The following is an 18,618-nucleotide window of genomic DNA, read 5'->3' on the forward strand; positions in this document are numbered from 1 at the left end:
GATCACTTCGGGGCGGTGCCCACAACGCCTTCCTCCTCCTCTCCCTTTTCAAAGGTGGGGCACAGCCCATGGAGCTGGACTTCCCAGGGTAGACTGGAGGCCCTCAACCCTGGCTAGATAAGAAAGAGAGGCCCTCCCCTCCCCATTTTGACTTCTGAGTTGCTGGGAACCTCAGCCCACAGACCAAGGCCCCCTTGGCAGAAGTCTTAAAGGACAGCTGTTCCTGTGCGGCCTTGGGCAGGTCACTGAACCTCTCTGAGTCTGTTTCCTCCTCTTTAAAGCAAGACCCCTAATCCGTTCCTTGCTGGGCAAGTTGCTGTGAGGCCACTGTGACCTGCTTGCTGGTGAGGGCCTGGGTGAGCTTCAAGTACCCTGCAAGAGCAGTGATGATTGGTGGGGGGTGGGGGAGGCGTGGAGCTTGGCATTGTCTTGGGGAATGGCCACCCTGTACTGGGACCTGATGTCTGTCTGGCTCTAGGCCTCATGATTTCCTGTTTGTTATCCCCTCCAGATGGGGTTGGGGACCAGAGGGGGCCCTGTCTGGCACAAGTGGGGCTGGTTCAGTTCAGCCCACACCTGCTGAGGGCCTGCTAAGCACACAGTCCTGGAGGAGTGGTGGGGATGCAGCAGAGGAGGATAGGGTCCCAGGCCTGCCCCTAGGTCTTCCCCACCTCCCCCACTGCCCCCCAGCGGCTGGCCAGAACCTTCCTTTTTCCGTCTTCTCCCACTGCCCCAGGACACTGTGTTCTGCCCTGACCTGCCCTATGACCTTGCCGTTGCCCAGAACAGGCATCTCACCCAGACTTCTCTGCTTCCCCAGCTCCGGAAATCCTACCCATCCTTCAAGGAACATCTTGAATACTGCCTCTTCCCAGAAACCTTCACAGATGTTCCCCCTTCCTTGCTCACTCTCCCTCCCTCCTTTGAATGCCTGCAGGTCCTTATTTTTTCTCTTGCAATGCTCCTCTCTCTACCACGAAGTGACTCCTCCCCACCTGGTACCTGCAGTGAACTGTAATCGTTTGGGAGATCTTTTCCCGATCACCAGGTCTTTGATGGCAGGGACAGTCCCAGATCCCTTAGTACCTTGACGCTGTAAACACAAGGCCTAGCACATAACTGGTTCCCAGGATCTCCGTCATTTGGGAGGAAAGATAGCAAGGTCTGTGGAAGCAGTCGGCCCTCTTCTCCAGCAGTCTCATCTACAGCAAAGCTTGTACCGGTGCCTTAGGCCCCAGCATTCCATCTGCAGCCCAGACCTCACTTAGTTGAGACCTCACTTTGGAGCCCCACACCCATCTGTCCACCACCCCAGGAGACTTTTCTACTTTGCAGTCTTGGAAACTTTGCTCTAGCACAAACCACACACCAGAGTCCTCTTTGCTACCTCCTTTCCCACACTGCCCCTCCCCCCCATTGATTCCTTTCCTCTATCACCACTACCAGTTTCCTGGGCTGTGCTACTATTGTGTATTGCCTGGACGGTTCTAATTGCTCCCTCTTGCCTTGCCTTCCTACCATCGGTTCTTCCCACAGCTTCTCATGGTTAAATCTGATTTATAACATTGTAAATCAGATCAGGCTTCTCCTCTGCTTGGAAACTTTCTGTGGTTTCTCCCTGCATTTGAGATAAAATCCAGCAAGCGCACCTGGTCTGGCCTCAGCCCACCTCTCCAGCCTGGTTTTGTGCTCCTTTTCCTCTTGAATTTTATGTTCCACCTACCCTAGTCCTCTGTTAGTTCCTTGAATGAACTCACCAACTTCTGTAACCCCAGGAGCTTTGCACAGGCTCTTTTACTGGGCCTCCACTCCTTCCTACTCTTTGCCTGACTAACTTCTAAACTTATACTCTTTCTTTAGGTCTCTACTTTGACCCTCCAACCTAAATTAGGTTGCCTACATTAATTCTCCTACAGAGCACACTTTATGTGCTTACTTGTGTCATAATACCAATTTTCTCAGTTTGCAATTATTTATATATATGCAATAATAAACATAAATGTATATATTTGTAATTATTTGCTAAATGACTGTTGCACCGTAAAGTATTCAAGGGCAGGCACCCCAGGGTATCCACCTAAGAGGTGTTCAGAAAATAGTTTTCCTTGAATCTGCCTGGCATGGTATGAACATGGGCTTTGATGGCAGAAAGTCCAAATATGCACTCTACTCTTTGTTAGTAGTGTGAACTTGGACAACCCACCTAACCTTGCTGAGACCTTAGTTTCTTTATTTGTAAAATAGGAATACTACCACTTCATCTCTTGGAGTTGCTGTGAGGATTAAATGACTAAATATGTTAGGAACCTGGCATTTAGAAGAATATCCTTGGGAAGCACGAAAATTCCTATCCCTTTTTAGAATGAGGGAGCTCGATTGCAGGGTCAGAAGGAGCAGTAAGATACCCTCTTCTGCAGGGGCATCACCCCCCAACCCCCCTTTCTGGACCTACCCAACCTAGGCCTTTCTTCCAGTGAAACAGGCATCCTGAGGGCTTCCGGGAGGAAGTGGTCAGCTGGAAGGCAGCAGCCGCTCCTTTTCTCTCTCCAGGGCTGGACAGTGTGGTGGGGGGCCCACGCTGGTTCCGCCTCTGGGAGACACCCTGGGCGGGGCTTTGCTCGACGACGACGGAAACACGCAGAGCGTTGCGGGGGCGGGGGGGTGGGGGGAGAGCCCTTTCTGCGCGCGTTTGTGCCAAAGCACCCGAGCTGCGCGTCGGGTTCCGGCGGGCGGGCGGCCGGCCCGAGTCACACATGATGTCACCAGACAGTGACACAAGCCGGGTGTCTCATTCCCACACGGTGCCCGAGCTGCACAATGTCACACCCGCGACACCCGGCAGGGCGCTAACGCTTGGCCGCACGCTCCCCGGCCCTTCGCCTCCTGGCGCCACTCTCCGCGTCTCCGGGGGAGCGGCCTGGCCGGGCAAGGGGCTGGCGGGCGAGCCCCGCGGGCAGGCTGGCGAGCGGGTGAAGTCACGGGCAGCGGTGGGTGGGTCAGCCGGAGGTGAGGCGCCGCCAGGCGAGTTCAGAGAGAGTTCAGCCGCATTGCATTAGGCAAATGAGGCCCGGGCTGGGTGGGGGTGTGTTGGGGGAGGACACCGGGACCACCCCCCTCCTCCCGCCCACCACCTCCCTCGCCGTGGCACCGCCGGGCCGGGACTGACCAAACCACGGGGGGAGGCTGGGAGCCGGAACTGGGATGGAGGAGACGCCCGCCCCTCTTCCGTCCTGGCGCAGCCCCCTCCTCTCCGGGTACCCAGCCACCGTCCGTACTCCGCACACTCCTCCTCCTGAGCCTTTTCCCCCTTCCGTCGCCTCTTCTGTCCTCCCTCTGCCCGGGCTCCCCCCACTCGCCTTCCACGAGCCGCCTCTCCCTCTCAGTTCCCGGCTCGGCGCCCGCCGCAGCCGGACCCTCCGGGAAAGGGTTAAGGCGGGGGCGGCGCCTGGACGGGACGGGGCGGAGGAAAGGGGGTGGGGCCGCAGGGGAGGGGGCGCGCGGGCCGGGGTGGAGGGGCCGCGGCGCGCTCCGCCGGAGACCGAGCGCCCGGCTGCCGCCCCGGGCCTGGCGGAGGCGGAGGCGGAGCCGCGCGCTCCCCACCCCGCCCGGAATCCTCGCCCCGGAGAAGCCCGGGAGCCCCGGCGGGGAGGAGGAAGTGCTCCGTGACCCCCCGCCCCGCGCCGATCCCGCCCCTGGCCGGCGCACTCGGGGAGCCGCGGGACGCTGACTCGGACACCATGAGACTCGCGACGGGAGCCCCCTCGAGGTGAAGCCGCCGAGTTCCCGGGCCTCGGCCGGGCGTTCCCGGGGGCAGCCGAGGGACCACCCCCCCTTCCCAGTACACACAACTTCCCCGCTTTTCACCTGGGACTCGCAGGGCGGCCGGCCGACTTGGACGCGGGACTTCGGGCAGAGGGCGGCCCCCGGCCCGGGTCGCCAGTCGGGGCGGGGGGACGTGCCCGTCGCCCCTATCAGCTCTCGGATGGCGCCGCCGGCTGAGTGAGGGAGGCGGCGCGCAGGACTTCCCCGCCCGGACCTCTTGTCGTCGCGGGGAAGATGTACGAGAGTGTGGACGTGGGGGGGCTCACCCCCACCCCCAATCCCTTCCTGGTGGTGGATTTTTATAACCAGAACCGGGCCTGTTTGCTCCCGGAGAAGGGGCTCCCTGCCACCGGCCCCTACTCCACCCCGCTCCGGACTCCGCTTTGGAATGGCTCAAACCACTGTAGGTACCGGCCTCCCCCTCCTATTGTGGGAGCTGGGGGGCTGAGGGTGGGCTGTGGGGCTTCCACTCCTACCAGGGGATGCGTTCCTGGGGGCGTGGTGGGGGTCTTGACCCTCCCCTCCACTTTGCCTTGTCTCTTTTGCTGGAAGTCGGGTGCCCTTGTTGGACGTTTGGACTCCCCCGAGTAACCCTGGGCTCTATTTCTGTTGTATTCAGAGTGAGGAACTTTGGGGGTTCCTCCTTTCAGTAAACGTTTGTTCATCTCTCCTTCCACTTCTTGCAGGGGAAGTGAAGCCCCTTGCCCCCAGTTTATATCTTCTTGCTTGGAATCCAATAGCTTCACAGCTGAGTGGTCCTTTCTCCCACCCTGGGCGATGGGGTAAAGGTCCTATCTGTGGGCTGGTCTGCTTCTAGGAGGAGGGACCTCCTCCCCAGATCCCACCCCTGCCAAAGCCTGGGGGAGAGCCCCTCCTGGGTGACAGCTGCTGCCCCTAGCTCTTGCCCTTGTGTCGTAAGAGTGGGTGTCAGGGGAGCGCTCCTTGTCTTCGGTGTTGGCAGTGGGGTGTGGCAGGAAGGGGCGACTCCATCAGATACCCACTGGCCATCATAACCGACCCTTACACTTTGGGGAAGGGCAGCTGTCTACCTAAGGGTTGTCCTGGCCCTAGACACTTGGCTGGCACAAGCTTGTGTGCCAGGAAGGAAGGGTAGAAGCTTCTCTGGTGGGAAGAATCCGCCTCCTTGTAATCCTAATACGGTTTGTTCTCTAGAGGATGAGTTTGATTTTTTTGTGGGTCTGGGGCTACTCTGGAAATGAGGGATGCATCGCCTCCCAACTCAGCCGTGTCCTTTTGTTACCCTGTTTTCACCTGGGGATGGGGCAGGCCTTGGGCTGTCTCTTCCTAAGAGGGCCGCTGATGAGAACCCTGGAGTCCTAGTACCTCCTCTCCTCGCCATCCCCTGTCTGGGTTCAGACTTCCCTGGAAGGGAGGGGCTCTGTGCACTGGCGGGAGCTGTGAGTGCCTGCAGTGCACACCTGGGCGTGTTTATACCCAGCTGTGAGGTAGTGTCGGGGGGCGGGGGAGAGCAGTGCTTAGGGGGTTATTGTTACTTGGCTCTGGTTTCGTCCTCTCCCCTGCTCTGGGCTCAACTCTTCCCTGGGGCTTCTCCCACCGTCCCGGACTGGCTCCCTCCCTCCTGTCTGCCAGGGAGGAGGGGTAGAGTGGGTCTCTGGGGGTCTGGCAGATTGCTGTAGGTAGAAGGGCAACCCCCAACGCCTTTGCTCTAGGAAGAGAGACCTGAAGTGGAGAGACACCCATCTTTGCCCCTCTCAGAGCCACCTCACCCCCAGCCTTTATTGTCCTGTCCCCTGACCTTTGCCTCTGGGGCAGATTGCCTGGGAGGCTGCAGGCTGCAGAAGGTGGGAGGGAGGGAGGGGTGTGCATGGCTGGACTCTAAGAAAAAAGACCCTTCTTCCCATCGTCCCTGAACTGGAGGAAGGTGTCCCCTCCTAAGTGGGATAATTGGGGCATGGCTGCCACGGTCACTCCCTCCACAGCCTTGGTCGCCTTTGCCAGAGGACTGGGGAGGAGCTGGGATCTGAGACCTCAGGCGCCAGCCCTTGGGGGCAGCTCAGCTCTTGCTGGCCCCAAACTGGCTGGGCCAGGTGAGGGTGAGCCTGGAGTCCAGGAGGCGATGGGGAAGTGGAGGCTTGTTTCCTGCACTATGTGTGGGGCAGGGTGGAGCCAGAGGCCTGGGCTCCCCTGTTCCCATGGTTGGAGTGTCCTGTGTGTGGCAGTGGGCTCAGCCCCCAAGGCTGCGTGGGCTGGGAAGGCGGCTGTGGGGGTTGTTGTGGGGCACAGGAAGGACCTGGAGGCTGGGGGTGGCGACTAGAGCGTGTCTAGAGTCCACGGGGTCATTACCAAACCCCTTGGTGTGTGTAGGTCCTCTGGTGACAGGAGTGCTCCGGCCCCCTCACACGGAGTTCTCCACTCCCTTCTGCCACCTCCACCAAAGGTGGGAAGGGACAGCAGGTGGGCTGTGGGAGGAGACCTTCCGGATCCTGCAGGGCTTCGGGGACCTTGGCTTACCTCCCCAGAACCCCCGTTTTGGGGCGCCAGAGGACAAGGGGTACACAGGATGTGGCTCTCCATCTGTCCCCCACCAATCTCGCGGCTCACGCCTCCGCCCGCTCCCAGACGTCCAAGAATGTGAAGCACGTGGATGCCCGTAGTGGGGGGAGGGGGAGAGATGCTTATCGGCCGCCGCTGGGTAGGGGCCTTCTTCCGCCGCCGCCGCTGCCGCCGCCGCCGCGCTACACCCAGGGCCACCCCCACCCTCCTCCGGGGTGGAGGAAGGGCGGGACCCAGCGCCCTGCGCCCCCTCCCCGGCCCTCCCGGGGCTGCGGAGCAGCGGGCGCCAGCTGGATTGGGAGGGGAGCCGCTGGCTGGGGGCCCGGCTGATTTCCTGCTGATCTCCTCCAGGAAACCGGCCCCTTGTGCGCGCCTGCGAGCAGCTCTGGGGCGCGGGGACTCCAGAGCGCTCTGCCCGCCCGGAGCCGAGCGGGGGCGGGGGAGGGGCAGCCTGGCAGCGCGGGCGGGAGGGGACGCCTGGCTCCCTGGGCCGGCGCCAGCCCTCCGCTGGGCGCTGGAACTTTGAGCCGAGAAGGTGTGGTGCTTCTCCCGCCTCGTCCTTCTACAGGAAGAGGAGAGATTTGCGGGCTGGGGCCTCTGGGGAGGAAGGTGAGCGAGAAGGGGCCAGGCCGTGGCAGTCCTTCCCCAGCTAGGTGTGCAGAGTTAAGGCTGCAGAGTAGCTCTTGCAGAGGCTGGGAGGGTCCCAGAGTGCCCCCTGCTCCCCTAGGCTGCTGGCTGGAGGCCCGGGAGGTGGGGACTGGGCGGGGGCTCTGGGATCAAAGGGCACAGTGGGAAACCTCAGAGCTGTTACCTGGGAGACAGGTGGGATGTGCTGGGGGTGGGGGTGCAGACCAGTGTTACAGTCTCAGGGGCAGCCAGCTGCTGTGGGGTGGGCTGCAAGGAGGCTTCACTGAACCATGGCTTTGTACCCCCACCTTCGGTCATCTCCCCCATCCTGCCAAAAGGCACAATTTAAAAGGCACATCCTTCCAGTTTCATAAACAGCCTCTGGACTTTGCCTTAGCTCCAAATTTCTGCAGGCCTTTGCCCCTCCAGTCAGTCCCTGGCCTTAGAGCTGTCTGTCCCTCATCCAGATATCCCCTGTGCCTCCCCACGCTCCCTCCTCTCTCTGCCCTCTGCGTACCCCAAAGCCCCCTCTGTCCTTTCTCCCCCTCCCCTCTGGTCCATTTTAGAGGTCGGGGCTTGAGGGAGGTGGGGCCAGGGCAAGGACTGGATGGGGAGGCGAAGGAGGGGGAGGTCAGAGCCTGGGTACTCTCTGGTTGGAACGCTGACTGGGATTCTAGGCCATGGTTCCCCCCACACCCCCTTGTCCTTGACACCCCCCTCCCACCAGTCTGGATTGTCTATTGTTACTCCCTTTACGTCTTGGAAAAAGTTAGCACAACAAAGGGCTCTTTTGTCGCTCACCCCTCTGCCTCCTGGCCTCACCCATGCCCCCCAACCTCGCCCCCATCCCCCACCCCCCAGCAGCTGTTCTCAGGCCTATCGCCTGTCTGATGTGCTTGTCTGGCCTCTGGGAGAGTGAGGTGGGGGAGAACCAGGCCAGGCCGGTTGGATTTGGGGTGAGGGGCAGAGGGTGGGGGAGGTCAGTGGAGAGTCTGGGCCAGTGGGGGTGTGGTGCGGCCCTCCACTGATCCCCTGCGGCAGGGACAGGAACGTGGGGCCACAGCAGTGCTGGCCAGCCAGGCTGAGCAGGGAAGCGGTGCCCAGGCCCAACTAAGAGCCAGGAGAGCCCTGCCAAGGTTCCTGGCCAGGTTCCCTGTCATCCACCGCCTGGCAGCCCTGGTTGTGTCTGCAGGTAAAGGGGGAGGGTAGTAGCATGTGGCTAGCCAGCTCCCCACCCCTCCCCGCTCCCATCCAGGTGCTTCTTTTCTCTGTGCCTGGACTTTGGGGCCACATGAGGCATGAGGTGCTTGGGCAGAAACTCTGGGCCCCTTTGAATTCCAGAACCTTGTGTGCTGGAGTTTGGGGTGAGACTAGGTAGGATTCTGGGGTGTGGGAGGAGGCAGGGATCGCTCTGCTCAGGGAGGCATCCTTGCCCCTCCTCGGCCATGGACAAGTGGACTTGGCAAAGGCCGCAGGAGGATGCCGGTGGCCCCTTGGGAATCTGGGGTTGACGGGGGTCATAGTTCTCGTCCAGTGCAGCGCACCCCCAGCTGCCCCAACTTTGGGCCCAGACAGCCCCCACTCAGCCCAGCCCTGTTCTGCTTGGGGTGATGGGCATGGGGCCAGGCACTGGAAAGGATTTGGCTAGTGGGGGCTGCCCCTGCTGGCTGGGTCACCCTCCTGGCTGCCCTCTTAGAGCTGAATAACAGGAGGGGAGGGGGATAGTAACCCGGACATAGTGTCGAGGCCAGACAGACAGAGCATTGATGGGAACAGACCCCCTTTGTCATGCTTTTCCCCCCAGACGGGGGGCACCCAGAGCCATGGGCTTCCGGGGCCCATAGGGACTCTTCTCCTTGTCTCCAGGGGGTCCCTCTGCTTATCTCAGGGAGTTCCTGCCTGCTGTGCCCCAACAGTTGTGACTCTGCACACCCTGCCTTGGGTCCCTGGCCAGGGGATTGTTTGGGTGGAGGAGGGGCTGTGGCTGCTGGCAGAGGGGGTGGAGGGGGGGAGCGGAAGCAGAGGGGGTGGGGGAGTGGCCGGCTTTGAATATCCTGTTGACCCCAGTTTCCTCTGTCCCCAGCTTGTGTCCTCTTCCCTCCCTCCTCATCAGGCCTTAACTCCTTCCTAACTTGGGGGAGATGGGGCCGGGCTGCCCAGATTCCAGGGCTGTGGAACCAGGCCGACCCCTATGCCCATCTACCAAGTATAGCCACGTCCACATAAAGATCTGATGATTTATTATCTGATCTTTCTGGTTTTGGAGGTGGGGTCCTGGGGAAGTAGGCAGGACTGATGGGGTGCTGGAGGCTTCATTGGCAGCCTTATTTCCCTAGGCTGGCTGGGAAGTCCCAGGTTTCCTGAGACTGTGTCCCTGCCCCAGCGTTTGACCCCTGGCAGCAGCGGGGAGGCTGGGAGAGGCTCCTGGGAGAGATCAGGAGGCAGGGTGGGCACCATATTAAGGATGGTGACCTGGGTCTGTAACCATCCTTCTCTTCTTGTCTCTCCAGCCATCGAGACCCAAAGCAGCAGCTCCGAAGAGATAGTGCCCAGCCCCCCCTCGCCGCCTCCCCTCCCCCGCATCTACAAGCCTTGCTTTGTCTGTCAGGACAAATCCTCAGGCTACCACTATGGGGTCAGCGCCTGTGAGGGCTGCAAGGTGAGTTGATGGGGTCATTGGGAAGGACAGTCCTGATGAGATAAATGGGATGTTCCCAAAGTTCCGGAACTGTGCCTGTGGTGGTGGTGGGGGGGTGTTCCTGAAGCTGCTGCTTCTGTGCGGAAGGTGGCAGCAGCCTGGGAGGAGAGGACGCCTTCGACAGAACCTCCTTCCCCATAGATGAGCAGGGGTCCCCCAAACCAGAGGTCCCCCTCCTACCTCAGCTCTTTTCCCCATCATCTCCACCCTCCAGCTGGCAGGGCGAATATCCGCTCTGCTACCGCTGCCTGGGTTGCCATGGTGAGCTGGCTGCTGACTGGCTCTTGGCTGGGGACCCAGGAGGCCTGCCCCCGGTGGCCCTGCCTGAACCTCTCCATGGCAGCCTGGCAGGAGGCCGTTAGGAGCAGGCACCTTGCCTTGGCCTCTCCTTCAAGTGCCCAGGCTGTGGCCTTCCCAGCGTCTGGCTGGATTTCCACGTGCCCATGTTAGGCTCCAGGGTGCAGATGTAGCTGCCACCTTCCCAGCAGCTGTGGGCATGGCCTCTCCTCCTCCTCTCCCCACGGCTTGAGCCTCTGTACCCATTTCTCCCCCAGAGATTGGGGCTCAGAAGCTGCACAGCTTTGGGGCTTGGGGCCCCGGGCTGCCCCTCAGGGTGGCGTGGCCATCTCCAGGTGTGGGGCAGAGATCAGGGGCCTTGGACTCTCTGTATCTTCCTGTCCTGTCTGGTGGTTCTTGGTCGGCCCTAGTCTGTCTGTCAGTCTGTCTGTTAGCCCGTGTGGGCAGCCCCTGGCCTGTGGTCAGTCTGTGTGCATCTGCCTGGTTTGTGAACGTGTATTTTGCTGCCTTGCTCCTGAGCACATGTGTCTCTACCTGTCTGGCCAGGCTGTGTGTGTCTCTGTGGTCCCTCCTGCTTGCCTTCTCTCCCAGGGCTGTGGGTTCCAGAGCTCTGCCTCTTTCCCATCTAGCCCCATCTGCCCCTTTTCTTGACTCACCAGCAGCCTCAGGTCCTTTTCCCCAGGAGGGAAGAAGCTGGGTCTATGCGTGTGGGTTGGGGGACGCCCCCTGCCCGCCTGCAGTGTTGAGGCAGCAGGTACTGGGATTCTTCTTGGAGTATCCTTGTAGGTGGACCCTTCTCCCTTATCTGGCCTGCTCAGGTAGGTGATGGCCAAAGGCTTGGGGGCAGCCACCGCCTGCCCCTCTGCCCCCGGGCTGAGGCCACAGGCCAGCGCTGCTCCCACTGGGGGTGTGGCTGACCTGACTCCCTGCCCTCCATACCCAGGGCTTCTTCCGCCGCAGCATCCAGAAGAACATGGTGTACACGTGTCACCGGGACAAGAACTGCATCATCAACAAGGTGACCCGGAACCGCTGCCAGTACTGCCGGCTGCAGAAGTGCTTTGAAGTGGGCATGTCCAAGGAGTGTGAGTGCCACGGGCAGGGCTGGGCCATGCATTGGGCAGGGCGGGAGAGCCTGGCCCATAAAGCCTGGGGAGCAGGGGCGTGTGTGTGTGTGTGTGCATGTCAACGGGCATGCTGCAAAGTGGTGTACGGGCTTGCGGTTGAGGACAGTCTGCAGGGACCTGTCTGTCTGTCTCACTAGTTGTGTGTTCATGCGCAGACAGCCCTTCCTGTTCGCGTGAGGTGGGCTGTGTGTGCTTGCTCACGCAGCTTGCTTCCAGGCCCTGGTTGGCTGTTGGGCGGGGTTCAGAGGCATCCCTGAGTCCCTCCAGATTGTGCATCTTAGGACAAGGGTGCTGCTGGGTATTTGTGGGTGTGGGGTACTGCAGGCATAGGGATCTAAGAGCCTTTGTCTGGTGGAGCCTGGGACCCAGAGTTGGAAGAGAGAATTGGGACTTCTCCGATCCCAGAGTAACGGGGGTTTCCAGTTTGGGCTCAGCTGAGGCCCGATGGCGGGAGAGGGAGGGCTGGACAGGGAGACCCTCTTGTGTTGAATCATGGATGTTGCTGTGGTAACCGGTGATTGATGATGTCAGAGATAAATGACGCTGACAGACGCCTCCTTGTCTGCGTGGCCGTTGCCATGGAGCCTGGGCCTTGGGGGATCTGGTGGGGGAGGGGGCTGCAGGACCCTCTAGCCCTTTGTGGGCAGGGCAGTGGAAGAAGGAAGTGGGGAGGGGATGTGAGGGGGACACAAGGAGCCCCAGACAGGAGCAGAGGGACCCTGCAGCACCTGGCCACCTCCTGCCTCAGGAGGAAGGGTCTGTGTTGTCCAGAGCCCAGGAAGCGGCTGCTGCATGATGCAGAGCCGGTGACAGGTTGAGACCCGCAAGCCTGGGATCCTTCCCTGCAGCGCCCAGCACCTCCTCCTCCCTCTACTTCTGCCACCTTCCGCTCCTAGAGCTTTTCATCGCAGAAGGACCAGGGTGGGGACCCTCTCTCCCTCCCACCACCAACTCCCCCCTTCCCTCCCTTCTTCTCCTCTCTGGCTGCTCTGTGCCCCGGAGCTGAGCAGCTGCCATTTCAATAGAATTAAAGCTTCCGAATGATAAACGTCTTGTCACAGCTGCAATTTTCTCTTCCCAAATTATCCCCCCACTCTCCCTCTCCCTCTCCCTTCTCTCCCTTGCACTTTATTGAATTTGCAGAATCGACATGAGTGATCTCCAAATTATGCCAGCTCCCCCCTACCCCGCCGCTGCCCCCTCCCAGGGCCCCCCACCCCCACCCTCTCTTCCTCCAGCGTCAGCAGCCGCCACCACTGGCCCTGTGAGTGATTGTGTGTCTGGGGTAATCGGCTGGTAACGACCCCATCGCTTCTTTAAAGCCGAGTGGTGTGTGCGGCTCAGCGCCCCCGGTGATTTGTCAGCTCCCCCGGCTAATGGGCCGCGAGATTCCCCCCCAACCCCGGGCCCCCGCTCTCAGGCTGGGGAGCCCTGCTCCTCTCCTGCCCGCCCAAAGAGCAGCTCCGAACCCGTCCCAGGGACCCCAGGGAGACGGCGGCTCCTGGCAGGGCTGGGGGCCGGTGGAGGCAGGAGCCGGTCCTTCCTGGAGGCAGAGGGAGTGGGGGGCAGGGAGGCCGAGCACAGACATGGGACACTCTGCACACGTGCCTTCTGCCCTGGACCCCCGTGCGCACGCGCGCGCGCGCACCTGGAGTTGTGAGCAGGAGGAGATGCGTGGGAGAGCGGGCGTGCGTGCTGTGGTCCCCGGGCCCTGGGGCAGGCCTCGGCGTGTGGGCCGGGTGGGCATGGCGGGTGGGGGGGGTACCGTGTGTTGACGTCGCGCCTGCCTGTGCGCTCGCCTGCCCGTGCGCTCGCTCGCGTGTGTGCACATTCATGTGCGCGCCCCCGCCGGGTGGCCGCCTTTGCCACCAGCCGCTCTGGGTCTGGTGGGAGGAGCTCTGGCTGGGGATGGACGGCCGCCGCCCGCACCTGCCCTCTAACCGCGAGGCCTGGGCCCTCCACAGCCGTGAGGAACGACCGAAACAAGAAGAAGAAGGAGGCGCCCAAGCCCGAGTGCTCCGAGAGCTACACGCTGACGCCGGAGGTGGGGGAGCTCATCGAGAAGGTGCGCAAAGCGCATCAGGAGACCTTCCCCGCCCTCTGCCAGCTGGGCAAATACACTACGGTACGGCCCCCGGGGGGCACCCCTCCTTCTGCCAGGCCTGCCCCTCCACACCACTGCCTGGGCCGCCGCGTCCTCCCCTCCCGCTCCTCCCCCTCCTCTCCACCGGCTCCCGTCTGGGAGCTCTCAGGAAGTGATGGCGGGTAGACGGCAGGCCTGCGGGGGGCTGGTGGAGCGCAGCGAGAAGGGGGCCACGAGGGGAAGGCCCTCACTCTCCCTCGTCCTCCCAGAACAACAGCTCAGAACAACGTGTCTCTCTGGACATTGACCTCTGGGACAAGTTCAGTGAACTCTCCACCAAGTGCATCATTAAGACTGTGGAGTTCGCCAAGCAGCTGCCAGGCTTCACCACCCTCACCATTGCCGACCAGATCACCCTCCTCAAGGCTGCCTGCCTGGACATCCTGGTGAGGGTCTGCACCCTGCCCACCTGGGCACTACCCCTGTGTCCTTGGAGGATGTCCTGCCACTCAAATAACCACCTTCCTAAATGTCCATCTGGAATCGACCTGTCCAAATGCCCACCCATCCGAATAGCCACGCTTCCTCTCCCCCATGTGTCCACCTGTCCATTAGCCACTCAGCACCCAGATGTGCACTGGGTCACCCGTTCACCTATACACCATCCACCCTCAGCCCAGCTTTCCATTGAACCTTCCATTCAACCACCCATTTTCCCATCTATTCGGTCTAATAAAGATTTACCTGGGACCCTTTGCGGCCAGGCCTTGAACTGGGTGTCAGGAACAGAGGTGAACACATCACTGTCCCCGCGCTGAAATCTTCTATTGGTGGAGGCAACAGATATGTAAACAGAGGTTGCAAAACTATGATAAGTGCTGGCTGGAGATGGGGGAGGGCTGTTTCCTCTCTGCAGGACAGAGAGCCACACTGCTGGGCCCTAGGGAAGATGCCCCAGAGGAGGTAGCAGCTAGGGGTTTGTGGAAGGGGCACGTGAACGGCCTGCTGGCGTGGGACCAGCTGGATTCAGGGGACTGCAGGGCATTTGGTAGGGTCAGAGGGTGGGCTGGACTGGAGGCAGGATGGGGGTGGACAGGATTGTCAAATCCAAGGCTGAAAGGAGGACTCGCCTTCCTGTCTTCCGTGATGGGCTCAGCCCACCTGTTACCTCTCGACCACCTCCGCCGTGGGGAACCTGGGATACGACACGTCTGCTCTTCCTAGTAGGGGTGGGGTGGGAGGTAGGATGCAAGAGGCAGGATCAGGGTTTGAGAGAGTGGAAGACAGTATACATTTATTGAGCTCTTGTGTACCCCGTCCTGGGAACTGTAGACATAAATCCACTATGGTCTCTGCCTTTCTGGAAATTCTAGTTTCCCTCAGTTCTCTGCATGGAGACAGGATGACCTAGATCAGCTGTCTTAATACGGTTGCCACTGGCCATATATGGCTATTTACATTTAAATTAATTAAAATTAAATCCAGTTCAGTTTCTCAGTTGCACTCACCACATTTCAAGTGCCCGGCAGCCACGTCGTGGCCAGTGGCTACTGTATTGCATGGTGCAGACGGAGAACGTGTCCAGCATTGTAGAAGGTTCTATGGGATAGCACTGGTCTGCCTGCCTGCCAGGTGGCCCTGGGGGGATGCTGCTGCTGGAAGTTCTGGGCGATGTGAGTTCCTGAACTTGAGATCCCTTTGCACCCAGATCCTGCGGATCTGCACGCGGTACACGCCCGAGCAGGACACCATGACCTTCTCGGACGGGCTGACCCTGAACCGGACCCAGATGCACAACGCCGGCTTCGGCCCTCTCACGGACCTGGTCTTCGCTTTCGCCAACCAGCTGCTGCCCCTGGAGATGGATGATGCTGAGACAGGGCTGCTCAGTGCCATCTGCCTCATCTGTGGAGGTGGGCAGGGGACCTAGGTCTGGGGGCTGGGCTCGGGGTGGGGGTGCGGCCCCCAGAGCCTCTCCCGGCGAGAAGCTCGGGAATCATCAGATCAGAAAGGGACCTGTCAGACCCTTGTCAGGGCCCAGCTACCGGGGGACACCGAGTCCCAGAAGAGCAGGGTCTGGTCTGTGGCCACACAGCAAGGGAGCAGTGATGGAGACCTGAACTCTGGTTCCCTGTTTCCGACGCAGTGCTCCTTCTAGGGGGCTTAGGAGCGAGGACTTGAAGGTCGGCCCACCCAGGTTCAAATCCTGGCCAACCTGTGACCTTTAGCAGGTGGCTGAACTTCTCTGAGCCTGCATATCTGTAAAATGGGGGCAGTCATGGTCTCCACCTCATAAAATTGATGGGAGAATTAGGAGGTAATAAACAAGGCACGGTGTGCCCAGGGTAAGACCCAGTAAATGTTGACTGCTGTTATTATTTTATTGTTACGAGTTCTGCCGTATCAGGCTGGTGTCCAGAATAACGGGTGGGAGAGGGAGCCCTGCCTCCTCTTAAGATGGCACTGTCTGTGCTCACGGATCCCACTCCCATGAACTGGGCTCTCAGGGCGAGCTTTGGGACACCCCTGTCCCCAGCCCCTCTTTGCTCGCATTTGAGAGCCTCTTAGGGCCTTTATGTGTGGGGAGGGCCCAGAGCAGAGGAGCTCAGCCTGTGGTCTGGGCAGGTGCGCCCCTTGGTGGTCAAGGCTGGAAGTGCAGCTGTGTTCCTCGCTGGGCCAGGGCAGCTACTCAGCTGACATCTCTGCTTCCTCAGACCGGCAGGACCTGGAGCAGCCAGACAGGGTGGACATGCTGCAGGAGCCACTGCTTGAGGCACTGAAGGTCTACGTGCGGAAACGGAGGCCCAGCCGCCCACACATGTTCCCCAAGATGCTGATGAAGATCACGGACCTGCGAAGCATCAGTGCTAAAGGTAGGGCTCCCGCATCTGGAGGGATGCCCCCTATGTCTGCTGGGGCTAGGCCCCAGCACCTGGCGCAGGACCCACCGTCCACGTCCAGGGTCAGGCCTCCCGCACCTGAGCCAACAGCCCACGTGTTTGTGCCCATGTGACGCCCCACTGCCTGGACCCCACCGTGCCTAGCTGACTCCTGCCCGTGAGCCCCAAGGTGGCAGCGCCATCTCTGCCTGGTGGTTAAGGGCATGCCTCTGGAACCAGACCGTGTGGGTGTGTGCCCTTGAGCAGGTCCCACAGTAGCTCTGGGCCTCAGTTTCCCACCTGAGGAGTGGGGATAACGATGGTGCTCACAGAGTCGTTTTGAGATGTCAGTAGGCGAGTCCACAGCACATAGGAAGGGCCCAGTGTCAAGCCCAGGCCATCGGACCCCACGGCCTGAGGTTGGAGCCACTGTGCCCTGTTGCCCTTCAGCTGTGGGGGCTCAGGAGAGCTGGCATCCCTCACTCCTGGGGCCACAGTTGCTTGTGGGGCTGGAGGAGCCGGGCAGGCACGCTGACCTCCATCTCTCCTTTCTTGCAGGGGCTGAGCGGGTGATCACGCTGAAGATGGAGATCCCAGGCTCCATGCCACCTCTCATCCAGGAAATGCTGGAGAACTCCGAGGGCCTGGACACTCTGAGCGGACAAGCGGGGGGCGGGGGGCGGGATGGGGGCGGCCTGGCCCCTCCGCCTGGCAGCTGCAGCCCCAGCCTCAGCCCCAGCTCAAACAGAAGCAGCCCGGCCACCCATTCCCCGTGACTGCCTGCGCCCCGTGGACACAGCCCTCGCCCCACGCCCTGGCTTTTCTCTGCCTTTCTACCAACCACGCGCCCCCCCGCCAGCCCTGCCCCCCACCTGTCCTCCCTTCCCTGGGGGACTAGAGGGAGGAGGCGGCGACTCTTTGGACAGAGGCCCAGGCCTGCGATGGACTGCCCGCTCCTCCAGCCTGGGCTGACATCGGGGGCAAGAACTGAGTGGGGACCCCTGGGCCTGGGCCTCAGGATGGGCCCTGGGGGCCTCGTGTTCATCAAGACACCCCTCTGCCCACCTCGCCACATCTTCATCACCAGCAAATGCCAGGACCTGGCTCCCCCATCCTCCGAACTCGCAAGCCATTGCCCCCCAGTTGGGGAACCCCCCTGCCTCGGTTGGTGACAGAGGGGGTGGGCCAGGGTGGGGGATTCCCCCTGTACATACTCTGCCGTACCAACCCCCAGGTATTAATTCTTGCTGGTTTTGTTTTTATTTTAATTTTTTTTTTTTGGTTTTGATTTTTTTAATAAGAATTTTCATTTTAAGCACATTTATACTGAAGGAATCTGTGCTGTGTATTGGGGGGCGCTGGATCCAGAGCTGGTGGGGGTGGGTCCTGGGGAAGGGGAGCGGCTCAGAAGGGGCTCCCCCTCTCTCTCCAAGTCCCTGCGCCCCCTAAGCCCTCCTCCCAGCCTTTTCCTCCTCAGTTTTCTCTTTAAAACTGTGAAGTACTAACTTTCTGAGGCCTGCCCTCCCCTCTCCCTCTGCCTAACCACTGGGCATGGACAGTTTCCCGGCAACCCCTGGAAGGAGGGGGCTCACCCAAGAGATGGGGCAGGACAAAGCAGGGGGGCCCTCCGAACACACAGGCGTGTGTTTCTCAGCCCTGTGTCCTTGGCGGAGCTGCCTCCCCACCAGAGCCCACGTCATCGAAGCCCTCCAGCCCCCCTGTGAAGGGGCTGGCTAGGGGGTCCGAGCTGCCCCTGCCCCCCAGCCTCACAGCCACCAGCACCGCCCACAGGGCCCCCAGACACACACACACACACACACACACACACACACACACACACACACACGGTGGACAGACGGGCCGACAGACACACGTGGCCTGAGTTTCTCCATTTCCCTGCTCCCCCCACAGCCATGCCCCCTTCTTGCCCCGCAGGACGGGCCTATAGGGGGCCCCCCCTCCCATCACCCCTGCACCCCTGGGCTGGGGGAGCTGGCTCTGCCCTGCCCTCCCTGCCCCGGGGTTGGGGTCTCATCCCCCAGAGCCCGCTGGTGCACCTGTTACTGTTGGACTTTCCACTGAGATCCACTGGGTGAAGAATAAAGTTATATTTATTCTACACGTGCCTCAGCCTCACTGCCTCACCGCCCTCTCCTGCTGTCTGGGCAGGGGCTGGGGTCTGCTATGGGTGCTGGCAGCCAAGCTGCCTTTGGGGCTTGATTTGCTGTGCTGGCATCTTTGGAGACCCTGTGGAAGGAGATGGACCTGCCCTCGGGAAGCCCTTGGTCGAGGGGCCTTCCTAGCCTGTCAGGGACCCCAGTGTGGAGGGGGGAGAGGAGAGAGGGAGGACTGCCCGAGGATTCAGGGAGTCCGCAGCCTGAGGGAGAAAGCCACTTTGGCCCTCAGAGAGTCCCTAGTCCTTGGGAAGCCAGAGGTGGGGTCTGGGGGTCACTTAGTGGCAGAGGAGTTCTATGTTTTTTTATATATAAATTTATTTATTTATTTATTGGCTGTGTTAGGTCTTTTTTGCTGTGCCCGGGCTTTCTTTTT

The 18,618-nt window shown here is 60.9% G+C and overlaps 1 protein-coding gene across 5 annotated transcripts in view; it reads left to right on the top strand.

Annotated features, from left to right (window-relative positions):
* RARA (retinoic acid receptor alpha) overlaps positions 1 to 18,187 on the top strand; it is a 34,900-nt gene extending 16,713 nt beyond the window's left edge. For 2 of the 5 annotated variants that reach the window (XM_057716969.1, XM_057716966.1), the window contains exons 2-8: positions 9,495 to 9,643; positions 10,923 to 11,064; positions 13,071 to 13,231; positions 13,459 to 13,635; positions 14,898 to 15,102; positions 15,904 to 16,062; positions 16,627 to 18,187. In XM_057716969.1, coding sequence (XP_057572952.1) covers positions 10,953 to 11,064; positions 13,071 to 13,231; positions 13,459 to 13,635; positions 14,898 to 15,102; positions 15,904 to 16,062; positions 16,627 to 16,844 — 1,032 coding nt within the window. In that variant the 5' untranslated portion in view covers positions 9,495 to 9,643; positions 10,923 to 10,952 and the 3' untranslated portion in view covers positions 16,845 to 18,187. Of the gene's footprint in view, positions 1 to 3,494; positions 3,767 to 3,796; positions 4,226 to 8,007; positions 8,177 to 9,494; positions 9,644 to 10,922; positions 11,065 to 13,070; positions 13,232 to 13,458; positions 13,636 to 14,897; positions 15,103 to 15,903; positions 16,063 to 16,626 lie in introns of those variants that run through there. The other 3 variants (XM_057716968.1, XM_057716967.1, XM_057716970.1) reach the window with 3 other exon arrangements.
* Positions 18,188 to 18,618: the final 431 nt, after the last annotated feature.

This window comes from Hippopotamus amphibius, chromosome 17 (assembly GCF_030028045.1).
Source record: "Hippopotamus amphibius kiboko isolate mHipAmp2 chromosome 17, mHipAmp2.hap2, whole genome shotgun sequence".
In the NCBI taxonomy this organism is placed as follows: domain Eukaryota; kingdom Metazoa; phylum Chordata; class Mammalia; order Artiodactyla; family Hippopotamidae; genus Hippopotamus; species Hippopotamus amphibius.